The sequence below is a fragment of the Galeopterus variegatus genome, unplaced genomic scaffold, assembly GCF_000696425.1.
Source record: "Galeopterus variegatus unplaced genomic scaffold, G_variegatus-3.0.2 Scaffold1284, whole genome shotgun sequence".
In the NCBI taxonomy this organism is placed as follows: domain Eukaryota; kingdom Metazoa; phylum Chordata; class Mammalia; order Dermoptera; family Cynocephalidae; genus Galeopterus; species Galeopterus variegatus.
Window position 1 is genome coordinate 67,563 of NW_007727395.1, and position 22,341 is coordinate 89,903.

A 22,341-nucleotide genomic window follows, 5' to 3' on the forward strand; every position below is an offset into this window, starting at 1 on the left:
TGTGTTTGGCTTTATTCAGAAAACTTTTCCTCCAAGGTTTAGCCATTTGTATCATGTGCAAACCTTCACATCAGCATGCTGTGGTAATAATTAATCACCCAAATTATTCTCATTTTAGACTTGAAGGAAATATAATTGAAGAGAAATTCAGTTATTTGTAACTTTAAAAAGAATTAGAGTGTTTGAAATGTGAATTCTGATTTGTAAAAAATTACCTAACTCTCTTCCAAAGAGAGTACCATTTTGCATTCCCACCAGCAGTGAATTAGAGTTCCTGTTGCTCTGCAACCCTCAGCAGCATTTGGTATTGATAGTTTTATTTTGTTTTGTTTTAGACATTATTATTATTATTATTATTTGACCAGTAAGGGGATTGCAACCCTTGGCATGGTGTGGTCTGCACCACGCTCACCAGTGAGTGCACCGGCCATGCCTATATAGGATCCGAACCCGCGGCCTTGGTGCTACCAGTGCTGCACTCTCCCGAGTGAGCCATGGGGGCCGGCCCATTGTTTCAGACATTTTAATAGGTGCATGGTGGTATCTTATCATGGTTTTAGTTTGCATTTCCCTAACGATTAATGATGTTAACCATCTTTACTTAATAAATTATTTTGAGCACCTACCATATACAAGTCTAAAATGTTACAGTTCTTAAAAGTGTTATCAGGACAGCAAACACTGAAAATTAATACTGTTTTTATATAGCTTTTAAATGGGGTTACATATTGTAAATGAACCCAGAAAAAGATCATGTAAGAATTGTAACTATACCTTAAGAAATCCATAAAATATGTGTGAAATATTTAATCTTATTTTTTTGTTTTATTAAAAAAACAAAGCCAGTTTTGTTGGCTGACTGCTTAGGCTGGACTTTTGGGTGGGACCACATGGGATCTGTGTTGTGATCTAGTTTTTAGCAGTTTCACTTACTAGTGATAAGCTTTGAGGAATTGATTCCTATTGACCAAACTGACAAGAAACCAAGCTTACCTATTTGTTGATTTACAGTAAATAACTACTACATTTGCAAAAGGTAAGCTACAGTCTATAAAAAAGGCTTAATTGATATCAGAGTTGAAAGAAAGGGAACTGCTGTTTCCATTGAGTGATAAAGTATTGTTAACATTATGTCTCTGTTAATTTGCTTCCAAATTGTGGTCTTTTAAAAAACTGTCTCTGTTGCTTTTAGTGGCATTTATTTTCAACTGGCTTGGATTTTGTTTATCCATCTGTATAACGAATACCATAGCAGGAAGGTCTGGTGCTATCTGTGGGTTTGGCCTGTCATTGATCAAGTGGATCCTTATTGTCAGGGTGAGTGTTTTGATAGCCTATATATCTTTTATCTTTAAAATGAAAATGTATGAAACTTTCTGTGTGGTTCATAAATATTCATTTTATGCTCATGAATACAGTTATTTCAAGGCTTATTCTTACCTTCTGTATGTAATTATTGTAGTGATCTCTGTGGTGTGAACATTTTATAACATTATATGAGAGGCTGCTAGTGTAGTGGAAAGAACTTTGAAAATCAGAAAAATTTAAGTTTGAATCTCATCTTTTTTTATATGTGTTCTAACTTGAAGTTGTTTAATTGTTCTGAGCATTAGTTTCTTCATTAATAGGCCAGGACTTTTATGAGGTATGGAAGTGATATAATTAAATTACCTTGCCCAGTTACTGCACACATATATGTGCTCAGTAGATCATTACTACTATTGGGATATAGTGCAGATATGCCTAAAATGAATTAAAACATAAAAATTTCTATTGGTTAGTAAAATTATCATGAAATTAAATGTCTTCTCATTTTTTGTTTGTTTGTTTGTTTGTAATGTTGAGAGTTCAAAAGTAAAGGGGCCTGTGAAGTGGCTGTCAGAACTCATCTTTTTTTTCCTTTATGTTCCATCTAAGCCTTTCTTCTCATTTTCTTGTTGTTCCCTGAAATTACCCTCTGCCCATTTATCATTTATAAGGTGTTGCACAGGAAGACAGGTATTTTTCTTTTCCCCAGCTCAACAACTTTTCTAGTCCCAAAATAGTTTTCTGTAAATTGCGTAGGCATTGGTATTGTTAGCGTAATCTTCCCCTAGGTCTCTACCTTTGCTTCTTAAGGACCCTTTTGGTTCCTTTTTACAAATGTTTCTTTCTAGTTGTTTTAGGTTAAGGCCTAGGAGAATGATTGAGAGTGCCTTTATTTATTTATTGTTTCAGTAATTCTTCTGAAAAGTTACCCACACATTTTAAATGCTATTTTAAAATTAATAAATTAAAATACATAAATTCTGCAAAACGTATTGATTTAAACATTGATTTCTAACTGAATGAGCTGAATCCTCATAAAATTTTCAGTAGAATCATAGGTCTAGTGTGTTAGCTTCTCTTAAATGTTTCAGACACTTTGATAATGCACCTAGATTATTAAATCTGTTTAAAAAGTATCCAATAGAAAAATAGTATTACTGTGGATGTAATGCATTTCTTTATTTTTATTTATTTATTTATTTATTTTTTTGGTGACCAGTAAGGGGATCGTAACCCTTGGCTTGGTGTCGCCCACACCACGCTCAGCCAGTGAGCGCACCGGCCAGCCCTATATAGGATCCGAACCCGCAGCCTCAGCGCTCCCAGCACCGCTGCGCTCCCAGCACCGCACACTCCCAAGTGAGCCACGGGTTCGGCCTTTCTTTATTATTTTTAAAGTTATTTTTTAGCTTCCCAGGGTTTCAGTAATCTTATCAGATCCCATCTTAGTTCAGACCAAATTATAGGTTTTAGTTTTACATCACTTAATTTTTGTTTGGGATCTGTGGACTGGTTTCTTCTAAGATGGTTAAAATCTGAACCATTTTAAGAACTGTCCCCGGGCCGGCCCGGTGGCGCATTGCTACAGTGCGCCGCTTGGGAGTGCGGCGGTGCTCCCACTGAGGGTTCGGATCCCACATACAGACCGGTTCCCGCTCACTGGCTGAGCGAGGTGCGGGCGCAACACCGAGGGTTGCGATCCTGTTGCCAGTCCCAGTCCGGTACAGGCGCGACACTGAGGGTTGCGATCCATTGCCAGACACAAAAAAAGACAAAAAGGAAAAAAAAAAAAGAACTGTCCCCTAGCAGTTTCTTGCTTTAATTTTATTTTAAAAGATATATAGCATGCACTACCATAAGCATAAGTCTATCAGGTGTTATAGAACATACAAAGATAAAGGCACAGTATATGTCCAACCTTAGTTATGATACTAATAGAATTATTATTTTTCAAATATATTTCTCATCTAAGTCACTGAATACAGAAAATGATTTGAGGGCTACTTTCTCAATTCTTCCGAAGTTGGTAAATTGCTAGTTTCCTTCTAGATGCATGAGAAGAAAGTTAATCCATTATATACAACCTATGCCTTTAGGGTATTAGAACCTAATTCTCTCGTAGAATCCCTGGTTGAGAAGTGGTTATATTATGTAGTAATCAATTCTGGTTAATGTGATAAGATGGGGAACTTAAACTCAAAGAGTAGAGTTTCTCATGGTTTTGTAAGGTATATGCAGTTGATCCTCCACATCCATGGTTTCTACATTTGCAGATTCAACTAACCATGGATCAAAAGTATTTGGAGAAAAAAAGAACTCAAAAATAATTCAACAATAAAAAAAAGTACAAATAAAGAAACAGTATGTACAGTATGACAACTATTTACATAGCATTTACATTGTATTGGGGATTATAAACCATCTAGAGATGATTTAAAGTATATATGAGGATATGTATAGATTATATGCAGATACTTCGTCATTTTATATGAGGGACTTGAGCATCCTAGGATTTTGGTATCTCTGGGTCCTGGAACCAATCCCCTTTTGATACCAAGAGACAATTGTACTAGCATCAAGTTTGATCACCAGGACTGTTTAGTTTTCCTTTAAAATACTTTTACTGAGTTAAGGTTAATGTTGCACCTTTAGTGTGGATTGAGAATTGATATAAGAAAAGGATTTAAAAAAATCTTTTGTATAAGATAACAATAGCCACCATCCATTGAACACTTAGTGAGTTCCAGGCATAATTTGTTAAGAACACCAAGTTCCTTAACCCTATCCATATTTCTGAAGCTGGTGATGATTCATCCATTTTATTGGTTATTAAAAAGAGTTTAATAACTTACTGAGAGGCCTTACAGTTTATATGTGGATTAAAATCTGCTTGGTCTCGATTACGTGCCTGTTCTCCCAGTTCCGTACTACTTTTGTTTCACTGTACTTTGTTTGTCTTTTTCTACAAGGCTCCAAGCAATAAATTCCTCTTGGAGTTTAGTGTTGAGAGAAAGGTTTTCTCCTAAAAGCCTGGTGTTTCTTTCATTAGACATTAAGTCATACTGCTGCTTTCCTTTTTGTTTCTTGGATGTCATGGACCTCAGATTTGGTGTAAATATCTTTAGCCCAGGAATGGTTTTATTGTTGTTGTTTTTGTGGCTGGCTGGTACAGGGATCCGAACCCATGACATTGGTGTTGTAAGGCTGCTAGCCCAGGATTCTGATATTACTTCTGTCTAAAATACTGGTTTTATATTAATAAAATAAAGTAAATACATTCTTAATGTTGATTTATTTATTTTTAAAAATTTGATTTCTGCAGCCTGTGATTGGCCAATCAATATTATTGGTTTACTTAATAAAAAAATTAAGAACTTGGCTCAGCCCTATGATTTTAGTATTTTTAAAACATTTTTGAGAACTCAGTAATAAGTCCAAAAGCTTATTTCTTCATACTTTTTACATGGCGAGTCTTTGTCTTTGGCTTAAGGGTGCAGATAATTATATTCGTCAGTTGGGAGTAAATAAGAGATAGCTTTATGGAAATTATTTTTGGTGAAGAATGACTTTGTTCTTGATTTTCTGGCCTCTTACTGGTTAACACATACAGAAAGCTCAAAATATTTTTCTTTGGTTCTTTTTTGTTGTTCCTATAGCCTATAAAACCTACATAAAAACCTTTTATTTCTAATTATTAATCACTTGATTAAAAATAATATAGTATAGTTCTACTTTATAAGTTTCATTTTTTTCAATTTTCAAATTCTTTCTTCATTGTACATGTTTTGAAGCTATAGGAGTATGTGGGATTTACATCTTTAATAGTACTTTGAAACTTTAAGTATTTGAAATTTCTAAAATTCCAAGCTGAGAATTTAGATCATGGTTTACTAATTAATTGAAAATATTCTTGAGAAAATACTTAAAAGGTTTTTAAAAAGACAGATTTGCATAATCTTTAGCTGATATGCTTTCTAAATGGTGACATTATTTACAATTTGTAAGCAGTTTTATTACCAATTCTATAGGATTTTAAAGCTTTTAGGAAAACACCAACAAATAATTGGAAATAATTACCTATAAAGTTAGAAATTCTTTGAATTAATTTTGGATTTGAGGGTAAATCCGCATTTAACAAAATCATTTTTAGTTAAATTAGATTCACTTTGGAGACCAGTGAAAGCAGAGTGGATAAAACAAGCTAGTTTTTATAGTTTTTAGTAGTTTTAGAATAGTTTGTATTAAACACTTTGAAAAGATATTTATTTGGGGCACTGTTTAGGTGCTTAAGAATAATAAGGAAGAATTATCTGAAGTAGCTGAAGAAAATTAGATTGATTTTTTTAAACCTTTTTAAATTCATGAAGTATGTTGTTTAGAGTCTAATCAAGGAAAACATACCTGTGTCCAGTATCATCAAACCCTGCCTTCCATCTGCCTGTCCATATTCCCACATCACAGAGAATATAAAACTGTCTACCATGGCCACTAATAGGAACTGTTGAAATGCCACTTCAAGGTTCATTTAGCTGTTCTCAGCTCGCTGTTGGGAACTGAAGCTAGAGCATTTAGTTTGGAAATAAAAAGACTCTAATGAGTTGGGGGCCTTTATGCGCCTAGTATTTTTAGCAGTGATTAACAGTAGGGGGTGTACAGAAGGTCAAAAGCTTTTCTTTTTAGAGGCCAGCTGAACATCCCCATCTGATAAGATTAAACTAATGTATGGCTTTTGGTTTTAATATCTAAAGCAGCGGGTTGCTGTAGTGTGTTTGGGATGGTAGTTGTGGCATGAGAGATTATAAAAAAGGACTGATGTGAACTCTTTAATGAGAAAATGTTTGATTCAGATGTATAGCATTTACTTTTCTTTTTTGCAAGCAGTTTGAAGTTGTTTTATTGTTTCTAAAATACTTTGTGTTTGTTTGCTGTTGCATAAGATTTCTCAAATTATATATCTGTATGTTATTAATGTCTTTATTTTTTCCTTATTTTTCCTTTTGTGCTGTCTTTAAATGTTAAGAGTTATTTGAGGTAAATCATTCTGAAAGTGAGGATAATCTACAATTTTCAAATTTAGGTATACAAATATGGTTAATATATTTATGTTCATTCCATAGTTTTCTGATTATTTTACTGGATATTTCAATCGACAACATTGGTTTTTATGGATATTTCTTGTACTTGGTAAGTTTATTCTTAATGCATTTCAGTTTAACTAATTTGCACTTAGTTTAACTTTGATATTTCCTAAAACTGTGAGATGTAAATAAATTATGTTGTCACTTATGTGGAAATAATTTTCTTCTGTAAAATTCTCATATCCAAACATTCACATTATCTCAGCTTTTCAATTCATTCCACATTTCTTAGATTTAAAATCTGGAGGCTGTCAGTGTAAAGAATCAGTGGTTGAATGATAATTGACTGCTACAAAATTGGAAAATTCTGACATGATTTAAAAAAAATAATTGTCTTTAGCATTTATCTTGGAAAATATATGTGCATGATTTCCTTTAGTGATCTTAGGAAATTTTAGAGTATGATAGTTTGGATGTTCTATTCATTCTGTTATTTTTGGATTATGGAACCTTTCTTTATGCTTTTGAAATGTGCCTTACATCAATCATTAGTCAGCCAGGCACAAGGAAAGGCATCATGCTTAATGATTACAGGACTTCTGTTGAGTAATCTTCTTGCAAGGTATATCTTTTTATTAATACTGTTGAATTTTATGGATTTTTAATTTTTGTTCCCTTGTGTTTTTCAATTTAGGTTCATGATAATTAAATTAATCTTAAAATCACATTATATCTTTAACCCACATTTGAAATGTATTTACTGACATGAAGAATATGTATTATTTCTACTTAAGTTTTTAAAAGCCCACATTTCTCTAAGAATTGCACCACAAAATAATAGCATTTCAGTAGGTGGCAGTCTTCTCTTTGCGTTTTTATTTAGTCGTGCTATTGGATCTTTAGGATCTGGGAAACAAATTCTTGGTGGTCAGTTAAGTCACTAAATTCTTTAATAATTATAGTGAAATTATTATGGTGTTGTGACTTTATTGGGAACTTGTGTAAGAGTTAAGCCAGATTCATATAAGGGTTAAGCCAGTTTTATATTAATTGTGTTCTGACGCTTGAATTTTGTGTTTCTTACCTAAAAGGGAAAAATTTATAAAGTCTATTAAGTACTTAAGCATATTAAACGAATATTTGTGTGTGTGTGTGTGTGTGTGTGTATTCTTTAGAGATTGGAGGAATCTTAGGAAGGTAACTGTGAGGCAGAGTAGAATGAAGAGGACAATTTCAGTTCCACATCAGAGCCATAATCTAACATTTATTTAGAGGACTGTGAAAATTTAATCAATGATGAAAATGTTGCTCTCACATATACTCAAAAGAACGTCGAGCACATTGAAGAACGCTAAGAAACAGCCACCGAGTGATTGATTTGTAAATATGAGTTGACTTAGTTTAGAAAATTCCTGAACAGAACAAAATGTGTCTTAGAAGCAGCAATTTCATAGACAAAAGAAGGGATCTCAGAAATAATTTTGGTTTACATTTTTCAATAATACTTTTACCTTTATCTTTGAACACCATCTGGAAGGGCATGAGGGTGGAATTCAGAGAGAGGGAGTCACAAATGGAGGGAGGATACAGGAAGCAGATGGGATTGGATTTAGCTGAAATTTATACCACTTGTTTAAGTAGTTATTTGTGCATCTCTTCTATCTTTCTTCAATTTATTACAAACATACTTTCTATTTTAGTGCTTTGATTACTGTATTGGAGTTGGGGTACAAATTTAGTTTGAGACATTGTGTTTTAAATTCACAGACCCTTTTCTTCATGGTGAGGAAGACTGCACGTATATATATTTTGTTTTTTGTTTTTGCCCAATACCATTGTCTGGAGTTAAAAATTTACTGGAATCAATAAATGTTTCCCTGGGAATTGTATGCTTAAATATTTCATAGGCTTATCCTAATAACGGTAATGCTTTTGTACTTATTTAATATTTCCTATCTGATACTCTGAAGCATTTTAGAAGCATTTTTTTAATTATTAGAGATCTGTGTTGTAAATGATTATCATTTGAAAATACTATTTTACAGAGGAAACTGAGAAATAAGATGTATTCTAAGTCATCTAAGAAATCACTAGTGACTGCCTCCCAAGTTGTCTTTCCTGACTTTTATCTTAATTTTTACTATAAGTTAGTGTTTTATTATTACTTGAAAATAAGTACTCATAATTAAAAATATGTACATAATACACACATCTTCAAATACAGATTTCACCGATGACAGGCACTTTATATTGCTAGACAGGCTTATTATTTATTTTTTCTCCATAATTGGTAGGAACTACATGCATGTATTATTTTTTGAATGCTTTTATATAAGTGAATATGTCTTAGTTTGCTCAGTAGTTATACTAATTGAAAAAATTAGTATAAAATGGGGTTTCTATTAATTGAATCAGTTTAAATGCATTAGGTAACTTTGCTATTTAAAGAAATTACTAACAAATTATGTTTTTGTGTAATTCTTGATTTTCATAGCTGGACTTGCTTTACTTTAATTTTGGTACATCTAGGCTTAACAAATTGAAAGAATGTGGGTGGCAGTAAAATTTTATTATATTTCCTCATGATGGAATTATCTTTATAGTGTAAAATATATTGCGGAATGAATGGAATCCTGCAGATTAAATTTCTTAAGCCAAGAGGATCTTGTTTATAATTGTCTTATTTTAAATTTATCATGACCATTTTTTATATAAGAACATAATATATGTCCATATTATTTCAACCTTCTCAGGCCTGCTTCTTTTCTTCAAAGGATTTGTAAATTACCTAAAAGTCAGAAATATGTCTGAAAGTATGGCAGCTGCTCATAGAACAAGATATTTCTTCTTCTTATAGAGGTAGGAAATATTAATATATTAACTCTGTTTATTCCTTTTATGTATTCCTATGTACCAGTACATATTAAATGCTTAATGTGTACTCATGATTTTTACTCAAAGTTAGCATATTTATTTTTTATACTGTTAACAGCTTATTGAAATTTAATAAGTTGTAGACTTATAAAATAACTTATAGATTTTTAAAATTGAATTTCATAAATTTTAATTTTTTAAGACATAATATGTAAACTTAAACTTTAAATCAGACTTTTTGAACTTCTTTTTAAAGATAGTCTGCAGGATGTGTGCTTAGTAACCACCAGCACAAAATTTGAAGACTTGAAAAACAAACAAAATATGACAAAGTACTTAAATAGAAGGAATGGGCATTTTTAATAAAACAATGTGAAATCCACATAGACATCTGGTGAAAAAAACAGAAAAACAAATCCGTGATTGAAAAGCAATTTGTCAGGCAGTCATCTTAATCTGGATCAAGGTGTAAAAGTTGTGTGAAGAAAATAGAAGCTCTGTTACTCTTTCCTTAATATGTGTCAGTTTGTATCAACAATGAAAACTACAACTTGAATAAATGGGAATATATAAGGACGTGAGCAGAGGATGTCTTACTAATTATCCAGTGAGTATCTGGAGGCCATGTATGTAGTAATAGCATTTATTTATTGTGCAATCAGGAATATCTTCACATAAAGAGACCTAATATCTTTACTCCCTATCCTGTTTTTAAAACAAGTACCATATACTTCATATCTATAAGTAATTTAAACTTTCAAAGTATTTGAACTACATTAGCAAAATGTCTTCTAAAACACTTAACTTCTGAATGTAGGACTACAAGGACAGTGTGTTTCAAGGTTACTATATAAGTAAGTATTCTTTTTTTATAAGTAGTGTGGTTTGTGATTTGGTTGCTTAAATTTTATGTATAACTTATATGAGTTATACGTAAGCTTATATAATTTACTTGTTTTTTTTGCTGAAGAGTATTATAAATATAATTGCATTTCTAGATCATATTATAGTTTCATTTTAAGTATTCCATTAAGGCCCCCACCCTCCACACACGTTTTCTTTTAAACCAGTAAAATGTCTTTGTAAACAGCCAAACAGTGGAATTAAAAGTTTGTCAAAAGGTCAAGAGTTTGGATCCTAGCACCGGCCAGCTGCCAAAAAAAAAAAAAAAAGTCTGTCAGTGTGTCAGTGTTAGCAATAAGATAAAAGGCAAAGTAATTTTACTAATTTGAATGGTATTCTGTGAATAGTAAGTGTGATTATCGTGAATGCATCTTGGAGGGTCTAAAATATAATGTAAATGTTTTCTGGATGAAGGTCTCCTACAGGAGCTTTATACTTTAGAAGACGTTCTGATATATACTACTTTATGTTATCTTTATCAGAAGAATATTATATATACTTGATATAATTCTGCTATAAAATGGTTTTTATTGTATTATGATTTAGATAAATGCAACTTAATTCATTTTAAGACTAATTCTTTCTTTGTCCCTAGACTGTCATCAACTCAACATTCCTTTCTTATACCTATGTGAAATTTCCAAATCATCTGTAAACCTACAACTTTAATAGGATAGAAGACAAATTAATGAAGAAAAGATAAAGCTTCAAAATTGAATGGCAGGGTGGTTTATGCTTAAAAGTCATTTCTGTTCATTCTTTAAATATTTATATTTTTTTGTACATTTTCGTATGTGCCCATTTAAAAGATTTGCATATACTTTAGAGAAACCATAAAGTTGTAGCATTAAAGTCCAGTCACGTTTGGTTCATCAGTGTTTGATATAATTGAGAGTGTGATACAGTCTTTGAGCTTGTAAATGCCATTGATTTCTATCCTGACATTTAGTATAATAAAAATAAAATTATTAACCATGTCAAATGGTTTAGTTTCTGGCTTTTAGATTCATCTAGTAATTCTACAAATGAAATATCCTTTGTTATTTGTCAAGTTCATTGAAACTGGCAGTATTGATTATTAGGAAGGATTTGTCAAATTTTTGAACATGATATTTATATTATTATTTAGGAAAACTCTTTCTGTAAATAACCATGCATAAGTTACTTTCTGCTTTGTTTTCTAAGAAATTGTATCTAGATATGTTTTCATTAGTCTTAAATTAAGTGAATTAAACATATATAGAAACTTTGAGTGTTAAAGACTGAGTTTGTTGTAAGGCAAATTTTAAGAAAATGTGGGTATACCAAATGTCCTTTATGAGAAAATTTTCTTTTTTAAGGGACATACTAGTTTTAGGGATTTTCAAATGAGTAGCTTTGTTTTTAGGACTGCCCATCATAGAGATTCTTGTAGGAAAAGATTGTATTAGATATTATATTTATTTCATTTAAGAGTTTTGAAAGCTAATTTTCCAAATATGATTCTCATTTGCATTTGTCTTTTAAAAAGCCAATAAAAGTATCTTTCAATATCATTGTAATAAATTTATCCTTAAATGTTTAAGATTAGTAAATAAAATCTCGTGCTATTAATAGCTTCCTGCTTTATGATTGTAGGATTGACTCATAAAAAACATATCCTGATTTGGGAGATGTGAAATACCCATTTTCAAGTTATGAAAATGTGTCTGTGGAATACAAGGGTGTGGGGGGGTATGTTTGTGATGAGAGTGTGTAGCCATAATTACAACGGGAATCTGCTTTACATTCGTAAGCTACTACATTTTGCATCTTGCAAATCATTTTATGTCTCGTCTGTTTTTCTTTTCAGTTATATCTTTGCTCTTGAATGCCAACATTAAAAATGATGGGAATTATATCATATTCTAAACTTAAAAATCATTTAATACAGCTATATAGAACATATTAAACTGATAGCTTATTATTAGACATTGACTACTACTAAATGGTATATCTAACTATTCAGGGACATTTTTCCATTTCTGAAAAAATAAAATTTATTATGCTTTATAACCTCTTCTGTATTTCTCTGTATTTTCTAATTTTTTTCATTGTTCTTGATAAATAAAACATACAATTTTGTTTTGCTAATTGAGCCTCCAATTTTTTGTTTTTCCTCATTCATTTTACTCCCCCGCATAGAATTTTTATTGTTGATTAAAGTACTTGTGTTACACCCCTTGAAGTTAAAACAATGGTGTGGGGTAAAGAAAACAAAATATTTAATTTTTAGCTAATTTGTAAATTCATTAAAATTATAAGTTACTAATAATGTGTGCAAACTCATGCTGGATCTCTTCATTATTTCATGTTAGTTTCCTTACAGACTTATACTTCGTTCTTTTAAAATAATTTTTAAACAAAATTAAACTTTGATATATGATAATTTTAAATTACTAGGAAGCTCAGCTATCAAACATCAATTTATTACAATTTCATTTTTGTTTTTATAGTATTTATACTTAATTTCTGAATATGGATTTGTCACTTTTGATCCAATATCAAAACCTCACTTTTTGTTTTGTTTTTTTTTCCCCCCAAATCGGTAGGGTTCAAGTGTACATATTACCTAATCCTCTGTAAGTGGTAAAATTCAGTAGTAGTCTTAAATCACATCATCCAAGCAGGGGAATCAAAATGTTATTTTCAGAAATTTAACATTCCCTTCAGACTTACAAATCCTGTGTACTTCCCTTCATTTCCTGTGAGCTTGAGCAGCTGCTATTGTGTTTTGGGGGCTTGACCACCTTTGCACTCTACCTTAAAGACTGAAAATCAAAACTCTTGTTAGGGTATCTAAACATTTTTGGATGAATGTGAACTGGGGCTTGGAAATTAATGGAAAAATTATTTCTATTGTATTTGAATAAGCTATAGCTAGGATAATTTTTAGGTATTTATGCAATAAACTATTTTAAGGCAAAAATACTTTTTCAGGATAAATTTTAGAAATTTAAAGTGAAAATACAAATCCCATTGCACTCAGTTAAAATTAAAATCTCTGCTTAATAGAAAACACACTAATCTCTAGCCTATTATTTTGAATTTGTAAGATATATCCCAATTTAGACATGCCTTTGAAGTTGTTCCTAAATCTTAACCTGTTAAAAAAAATAATCACTAATATTTCCAGTTAAACTTCTCATAACAGGAAATATAGAGTTCAGAATGTTGGAGAAAAATTTAGGATTCCTTAATTTCATATAAATTTTTCAACTGGTATGTACTGCTTTATAAAACACAAAAGTAATGGTGGTGAATCTGATACTGTATTTAAGTTAAGATACATATGAGAGTACTTCAAAAAGTTCGTGGAAAGATTCATATTATCTTTTAATTCTGTTTTTCCGCGAACTTTTTGAAGTACCCTCATATATCCTGAGTTAGCTCAGAACAGTTGTGTTTATTCCTGTTTTCCCAGCTTAATTAAACAGTGCCTCCTCTCACTCGCAGAAGTGTCCTAATTTGGAGGTTGTTTTATGATTACCCTATATATGTAATTGCACACTGTACTGAGAAGTGACTACCTTAACCCACTGCCCTATGAGAGAAGGAACTGGAATAATGGCAGGTGGTGCCAGCTGTTGTCATCACAGCGATTTCCAACCAGTCCTTTGTTTGGCTGGTAGAAGAGGCATAGTGTCTTTTTTTTTTTTTTTTTTTTTTTTAATGGAAGAGGTATTTGAGTGATTCTAGATTATGGCAAATAGTAAACAATTAATGGCTTTTTAAAAATATCTTTAACTGCTGTTAAAGTTTATTTTATTATTTAATTCTTCAAATAGTCATGTGAAATATTAGTATATTATTTTTTAAAACCCCATTCTTGATATGTCAGGTTCAACTGTTAGATGATAATGTGCCATTCATTTTTACAGGAATGCGCTTGTCCATATATAAAACATGCTCGCATGCATTTTACTTCTTAATAAAGTTGTATAGATGTGGAAATAAGAAACTGTGGTGCATCCCTTTGAAATCAATGAGTCACAACAAGATTTACCATCTTGGCTTCACTAAAATGTTTTTATGGCAGACCTTTCAAGATATGAGATGAAAACAACTCTGGTGTGGAATTAGGTTGGAGTGTTTGATATCAGTTATCTTGTCACAATTATTTGTATGTTAGGAGATGAATTGCAGTTTAATACATGCAAAAAAATCAGCTTTTTGAAAATAATTTATGTTCATTTCTACTTTGCAAAAGATTAGTGGTCCCCATAGGTAAGACCTGCTTATGGGCTTGTATTCATGTTTAGGACATGTGGACACAAAATGTAAAAACTTCCTTCAAGTTATTAAAAAAAAACCCTAAAAACTCATTTCATGCCTTTTAAAATTAAAAAGAAAATGTTTATTTTGAACTTGATTTATTTGCTTGTTTTACTGTCTTGATGTTTTCAGCTTAGATTTCATTTTCTTGTTTTTGTTCAAAGGTTGAGCTACCAGCTTCTAAACAACCCACCTGATTTTAATGAAAATATTTTTAAAATACCCAAATCCAGTAACTAAATAGAGAACAGAAGGGGCATTACCCCATTAGCAGCTGGGATTATAGCAAGCAAGAATCACACTTCCAGTTCACAGAAATGTACTTGTTTTCCTGTCTCTTCATCCTTGCAAAGAACTACTTTATTACTCTCCCACTCCTTTTGTGTGTGTTCGTTTTAATTAAATCAACGCTTACCATCAGTGACACAGAAAGGGCATAAGCTGTCCTTTCTTGGAGCATAGTTTCTTTTCTTCTCTTAGCTTTACCAGGAGTATAGCAAGTTTGGCATGTAAAATAGAAGTCTGCCCAATGCTCAGAAGAAATCTGGAGGGCAACCGCTGCCTTTAGAATATGGGAAGTAGCAAACAACCTTACTAGAAGGTATGAACTCTTCAAAGGTGAAAGAATGGAACATGCGCATAAATTCCTTGTGTGGAAAATATATTTTTTATTCCTTTTCCATCAAATTTAGTTTTTCAGACATCTGAATTCCTGCATAGTGATTTGGTTTGGCTATGTGACTTGGGCTGTGAAATTTTAATTCCCATCTTACTCATTCAGAGAGATGACCTAAAGACTCTTAATTGCTAGGAAGCATTGGCGAACACTCATCCTAATATAATAGATGGTGATGGAATAACTGTGAAGTATCACTTACTAAACCCAGATTTTTTAAGTGATGGGCAGACCATGGAAAATGTAGCATCAGTTCATTGAGAGTTAAGAATTTTTAAAAGACATATGAGTCCTACATTTACCTAACCCTATAGGATCTCAAGGAATGAATTCTTGATCAAATATTCTTATAGGACCTCTCTCCAGAGCAGTGATTGTTATTCAATATGATGCTTCATAATCAACTGTAAGTTTTGGGGAAATTAACATTTCAGACTCAATTTTCAGAAGTTTCAGTGCAATAAATCTGCCCCAATGACTACATTTCCTTCCCGTGGTTTGAGGTTCTGGAATTTTGGTCTTGTGGTATTGTAGATTATTTGTCATTATGCATCCTCTTTATATCTAGCTCCTTATAGACATTTAATAGAGAGTTAAAAATATTAGGATCAGTGTATCAGTGAGACTTCTTATAGGGAAAGGAAAAGGCATATAAAATCAGACTTTAAAGGGTTAATGAGCTTTCTTGAGTTCCTGCTTTATGACCTCTGAATGGAGGGCCTTTTGGTTTTAATACCTTTATAACATACAACATAGCTCTGCTGGGCCGTACCACCAGGGCAGTATGGGAACACTGTGACAGAATGGAACCGTTTTGCTAAAATGGCAATTATTTTTTCATAATCCTGTAAAGCAAGCAGAATTGGATTACTCTATCATGTACTTGATTTTTCTTGCCTCAACAAATAATTTCCATTAGCAACTTTCTTAACTCCATCCTTGATGAGCCTATGGATTATTGAGAGTCAGCTTTGTGTAACAAAAGGAATGGGTTTTGAAGCCAGATTAACTTTAGACTCAAATATCAGCTCTCCTACAAACTCAGGCAATTTGCTTAACTGAAGCCTCAGTTTCTTCACCTGTTCATTGGGAAGTGCAATATATACCTGAGGATTAGATGAGATTTATGCCAAAGAAAAAGGTAGCCATTATTATTACATTTCTGCTCTTTATGTTTCCTGACTAGGCTGCCTGTTAGTCTTAGCAGATGCCTCCAGGACCTGAAATAAGCCCTTGCCTGATGTGAGCCCTGCCAGCCCTTTTGAAAAGGGTGATTAGAATAGGATCATGTTAACCTAGTGTTTGTTCCTTACATCTTCTGGAATTAAAGCAAATGATGCCTAGATGACATTTGATTTTAAGGCACTCAATTAAGCAAAGAGGGGAAAAGTTGTCTGTGTACCAAGCAGTAAAGCATTCTAGCTGGTAGGGAGAGAAGAAGCTTGCACAGGTCTCTCCAGGCAGAAGCTTGGAGGACCCAGAGGCCGGTCCCTCAGTTTCACTGTGAGTTGATTAGATGGTATAACTTTATGTAACTGGTGACTCATTTCTTTTGCTCAGAGAGCCAGTGTGCTGAAATCATGGTTGGGGAGTGATCAGGAAATAAAGTGGTGGGTTGTTCCTGATTCTAGGATAAATTACTTCACCAGCTTTCTCCTATAGTCATGGGTTAACCTTGGATTTATTTTTCAAGATGTATGTGTCCCGACCCGCGGGATATTCAACACAGACCCTGGAGGGGGAAGTGGGAATGGGATGTCGTATAACTTCGTATAATGTATGCTATACGAAGTTATTACGATTCTTTTTTTATAAGTAGTGTGGTTTGTGATTTGGTTGCTTAAATTTTATGTATAACTTATATGAGTTATACGTAAGCTTATATAATTTACTTGTTTTTTTTGCTGAAGAGTATTATAAATATAATTGAGAAGAAACAAAGTCAGAAAATCTCTGATGCAAAGAAGCCCCCAACCTTTACAGGAAAGCAGAAACTTGAAAGGAGATAAGAGGTCACTCTTGAGTAGACTTGCATAGCCAGGAGCACAGCGTTCCAGGCACAAACAGATTATGAGGCAGATATCCCGTAAGCACAGACATCTGACACAAGCAGATTGTCACGTAGGCCTGGTCACACAAGAAGGGGTGTGGGGCTACAGGTCCCCAACAGTATGTTACTTCAAAAGGGAAATACTTAGATGGGAGTTAAGTCCCCTAGACTCTACCCTGATCATAATTTGGGTCATTTAAATATTTTTGGGTGTCTGTGTATAGTTCTTGAAGGGATGATGCTGTTACTTCCACACAAAATGCATCTTGTACTCTATTCCTCTTTCCACCTTCTACAAAAAGAACTCAAATGCCATCTCTTTTGGGAAGCTTTTATTATTCTCTTACTCTGATTTTGGTCCTCTTGGTTCCCCCAGCCCTATGAATTATCTCTGTAAAGGCACTAAAGAGACTGTGCTGTGATCATTGATTTTTGTGTTACTATCCTCAGTGGTAAATATTATGTTTTATTCAATTTTGCATGCCTCCCCTAGTGCAACACCTAGCACAAGACTCAATAAATTCAATGAATGGATGGATGGGATGGATGCCAGTGCTAGGATCTGTATGTGTATCGGGATGTGTGAAATGCTTTCTGGCCTTTAACTCAGAGTCTGATAGAGAAAGATTTATAATCAGGAAAACTTGCTAATGTTGAGGTAGGAACAAAAATCATGGGTCAGCAGTTAAACCCTGGAAGAAGTAGGGCATCCTTCACTTACAGAGGTGGCACTGGAGCTAAATCATAAAGAATAAATAGAATTGTGCAGTGTGCTTAAACATTTCATAAATAATTAATAATTTCAGTCATGTTGCAGGACACAAAGTCAACACCCAAAAAGCAGTAGCATTTTTATACTCCAATGATGAAATAGGAGAAAAAACAATCAAGAAAGCAAGCCCATTTACAGTAGTCACCAAGAATAAAAAAAAAAAACAGAAACAAAAACAAAAAAAAACCCTAGAAATAAATGTAACCAAGGAGGTGAAAGATCTCTATGATGAGGACTACAAATCACTACTGAAAGAAATTAAAGAGGACACAAAAAAGTGGGAAGACATTTTATGCTCTTGGATTGGAAAAATTGACATTGTGAAAATGGCCATTGTGTTAGTCCATTTGTGTTGCTATAACAGAATACCTGAGACTGGGTGATTTGTAAAGAAAATGAAATTTATTGCTTACAGTTTTTGAGACTGGGAAGTCCAAAGTCCATCTGGTGGTGGTGACAGTGACTCAGGGGTCTCACATTGCAAGATGGTGAAAGCAGAGAGAGAGAAAGAAAGATTCTCCTCTTCTTTTAAAGCCCTCAGAACCATGCTCCTCACCACCATTTTTAATCCATTCACTACTGCACAGTCCTTCAATCTAATCACCTCTTTAAGGCTCCACCTTACAGTTACCATAATAGGATTTCTCACCCTGTTAACAGTCACAGTGGGGGCTAAGTTTCTAATACATAAAACTTGGGGGATACAATTCAAGCTTCATTGCATTTTGGGGGGACATAATTCGATACACTACATCCATACCACCCAAAGTGATTGACAGATTCAATGCAATCTACATCAAAATACCAATGACATTCTTCACAGAAATAGAAAAAACAATCCTAACATTCATTTAGAACAACAAAAGGCTATAAACAGCTAAAGAAATCCTAAGCAAATAAATAAAGCCAGAGGCATAACACTCCCTGACTTAAAATTATACTACAAAGCTATTATAACCTAATGCCAGCATGGTACTGGCATAAAAACAGACACTCAGACCAATTGAACAGAACAGAAAACCCAGAAATCAACCCACATACATAACAACCCAACTGATCTTTGACAAAAGCAAAACGAACATAAATGGGGGAAAAGACTCCCTCTTCAATAAATAGTGCTGGGAAAATTGGACATCTATATGTAGAAGAATGAAACGACCTCTACCTCTTGCCATATACCAAAATTAACTCAAAATGGATTAAAGACTTAAGTACAAGACCCCAAACTATAAAGTTACTAAAAGAAAACAGTGGAAACACTTCAGGAAGTAGGACTGGGCAAAGACTTTATGAATAAGACCTCAAAAGCACAAGCAACAAAAGAAAAAATGAACAAATGGGATTACACCAAACTAAAAAGCTTCTGCACACCAAAGGAAACAATCAACAAAGAGGAAAGACAACCTACAGAATGGGAGAAAATACTTACTTGCAAATTATACATCTGACAAGGGTTTAATATCCAGAATATATAAGAAACTCAAATAACTTCAGTAAAAAGTCAAATAATCCTATTAAAAAATGGGCAAAAGGGGCTGGCCCGGTGGCGCACTGCTATAGTGCGCCGCTTGAGAAGCGCGGTGGCGCTCCCGCCAAGGGTTCGGATCCCTCATACAGACCGGTTCCCGCTCACTGGCTGAGCGAGGCACGGGAGCAACACCGAGGGTTGCAATCCCGTTGCTGGTCCCGGTCCGGTACGGGGGCGACACTGAGGGTTGCGATCCATTGCCGGACACGGAAAAAGACAAAAAAGAAAAAAAAAAAAATGGGCAAAAGATCTGAATAGAAATTTTTCAAACAAAGAAATACAAATGACCAACAGGTACATGAAAAATGCTCAACACCACTAATCAGAGAAATGCAAATCAAAGTCACATTGATATATCATCTCACCTCAATTAGACTGGCCAGTATTAAAAGGACCGAGAATAACAAATACTGGTGAGGATTTGGAGAAAGGAGAACCTTCCTACATTTTTGGTGGGACTGGAAGATAGTACGGCCATTATGGAAAACAGTATGGAGATTTCTGAAACAACTACAGATAGATCTACCATATGATCCAGCAGTCCCAAAGGAATGGAAATCATTTTGTCAAAGGGATACATTACCTCCCATGTTCATTGCAGTTCTACTTATAATAGCCAAAATACGGAACCAATTTAAATGTTCATTGACATATGACTGGATAAGGAAACTGTGGTGTATATATAAACAATGGTGTACTACTCAGCCTTTAAAAAAAAAAAAGTATGAAGTTCTGCCAATCTCAGCAACATGGATGAGCTTGGCGAAAATTACGTTAAGTGAAATAAGCCAGACACAAAGAGAAATATCACATGTCCTCACTCATAAGTGAGTGCTAAGAAAGAAAGAATAAAAAGAAAAGACCAGAATAATATGTTGATCTTTCAGAAGGAGAGAACAAATCTATGTTTCCTAAAGGTGTGTGTGTGGTGGGGGGTGGGAGGGTGGAGAGAGGGAGGTGAGGAGAGATTAGGGTAAAGGGCATAAAGAATAATTGTGATTTGTAATAATGATTTGATCAACATATGCTGTACACAGGTGACAGTAGTCAACGATGTGCTCCCAAAATACATATAATCAATCATGCTTCAATTAAAATAAATAAATAAATAAAATAGTACATGTATGTGGGCATATGTATAAAGTACATTAAAAAATTCAAAAATTTTTTAAAAACGTGGTTCATATAGAAGTACAGAACAGAATAATGGTTACCAGAGGCCAGGAGAGGAGGGGTAATGGGCGGGAGAGGAAGTGGTGGATTCATGGGTACAAAACTGTGCTGTCTACTCTAAGTGAATCCAGTGTACTGTATATGCATGTATTGAGACAACATACTGTACCCCACCTCTTCCCCAAATAAACTGGTACAAGAGGTATGTAGAATAAATTATGCACATCCTTTTTATCTATCTCCCAACTTCATCTCCCTCTCCAGAAGTAATCACTGTTAACCATTTATTATATACTCTTACAGACTTTTTCCACATAAATTTTTTACTAGGATGATCCTGTGCTCTGTAGATGTTAGCATAACTTCTGGTTTTATATAAAGGTGAGAGGATCCTGGGTACAATGTCTGAAAAAGTGTATCTTTGTATTCCAGGAGACAGCTCTCAGGGGAGAGTAGTATTTCTTTCTGCAAACATTGTTTATTTCTACTGAGAAACCAAGGTTTATTTCCTTCATCCTTTACTCTGTAGATGAAGGATGACTTGTGGTTTAAAGGCCGTTGGAAGCTGGACTATTCCAGGATCTGATATTTGTAGCATGTAAATGTCCTAATTTATGATCTTCTTATAACTCCATTTGGTGAGAAGTTCTCTGGAACCAGGTCGTAACGGAGGAAAAGTCGTCAGGGTTGACAAGAAAATCCTGCCTGGGTAGGCTTAGAGAAGAACAAAATGATTATCGGTGTAAAATGAATTCCCTTGTTTTAGGGTCAAACTTGTGTTCCAGGATGTGGTTGTCACTGTTTTCTGGCTAAACTTACAGACATTTAGAACCCTTCTGTATTAGCTGCGGTTCTGGAGAGAGGAACAGAACCAGTAGGATGTGTGTACGTATGTTTGAATGTATGTATGTAACTGGAGATTTATTAGGGAATTGGCTCACACGATTACAGAGGCTGAAAAGTCTCATCTGCAGGCTGTAAACTGGAGAGCCAGGAAAGCTGGGGGTGTAATTCAGTGTGAGTCTGAAGGCCTAAGAACCAGAGGAGTGGATGGTGTAATTTCTAGTTAATATGTAAAGGTAGGGGGGTGGCAGGGACTGGTGTAAGTTCCAGAGTCCAAAGGCCCAAAAACCAGGAGGTCTGATGTCTTCAGGCAGAAGAAGACAGATGTCCCAGCTCAAGAAGAGGGAGAATTCACCCTCTTGCAGATAAGTTTCAGATTCTGAAACTGATGGTTCTCTCAACTCTGTGTAGAGTGCAGGGGAAATACATAGGAAATGTCTGGCACGGTTTTTACCTACTTGTGAATGGTAATTACTTCTTCCTTTCTTTCCTTCTCCCTTTTCTTCTGTTTCTATATCCCTTACCTCCTGCCCTTTCTTCCTGTCCCCTCCTCCCTGTCTCACCATTTCCTTGCTAAAATATACCTAGTTTATTATTGTCTGAAGGGAGGAGCAAAGCCCAAGTGTAAAAATCACCCAGAGAAATCACGTGTAATATGAGTATATTCATTTCAGCAATTCATATATACAACACTGGCAAATCTCTGTGTCCTCAAATTCTAGGAAATGTTCCTCATAATGCTAATATATGTTTGTAAACTGGAGTTGTTTTTTTTTTTTTTTTTAAAAGATGACCGGTAAGGGGATCTTAACCCTTGACTTGGTGTTGTCAGCACCACGCTCA

The 22,341-nt window shown here is 33.9% G+C and overlaps 1 protein-coding gene across 1 annotated transcript in view; it reads left to right on the plus strand.

The window, feature by feature from the left end:
* NDFIP2 (Nedd4 family interacting protein 2) overlaps positions 1–12,197 on the plus strand; it is a 68,295-nt gene extending 56,098 nt beyond the window's left edge. Inside the window, exons 5-8 of the mRNA XM_008576086.1 lie at positions 1,193–1,317; positions 6,426–6,492; positions 9,140–9,245; positions 10,759–12,197. Of these exons, the coding sequence (XP_008574308.1) occupies positions 1,193–1,317; positions 6,426–6,492; positions 9,140–9,243 (296 nt within the window). The 3' untranslated portion in view covers positions 9,244–9,245; positions 10,759–12,197. The remainder of the gene's footprint in view (positions 1–1,192; positions 1,318–6,425; positions 6,493–9,139; positions 9,246–10,758) is intronic.
* Positions 12,198–22,341: the final 10,144 nt, after the last annotated feature.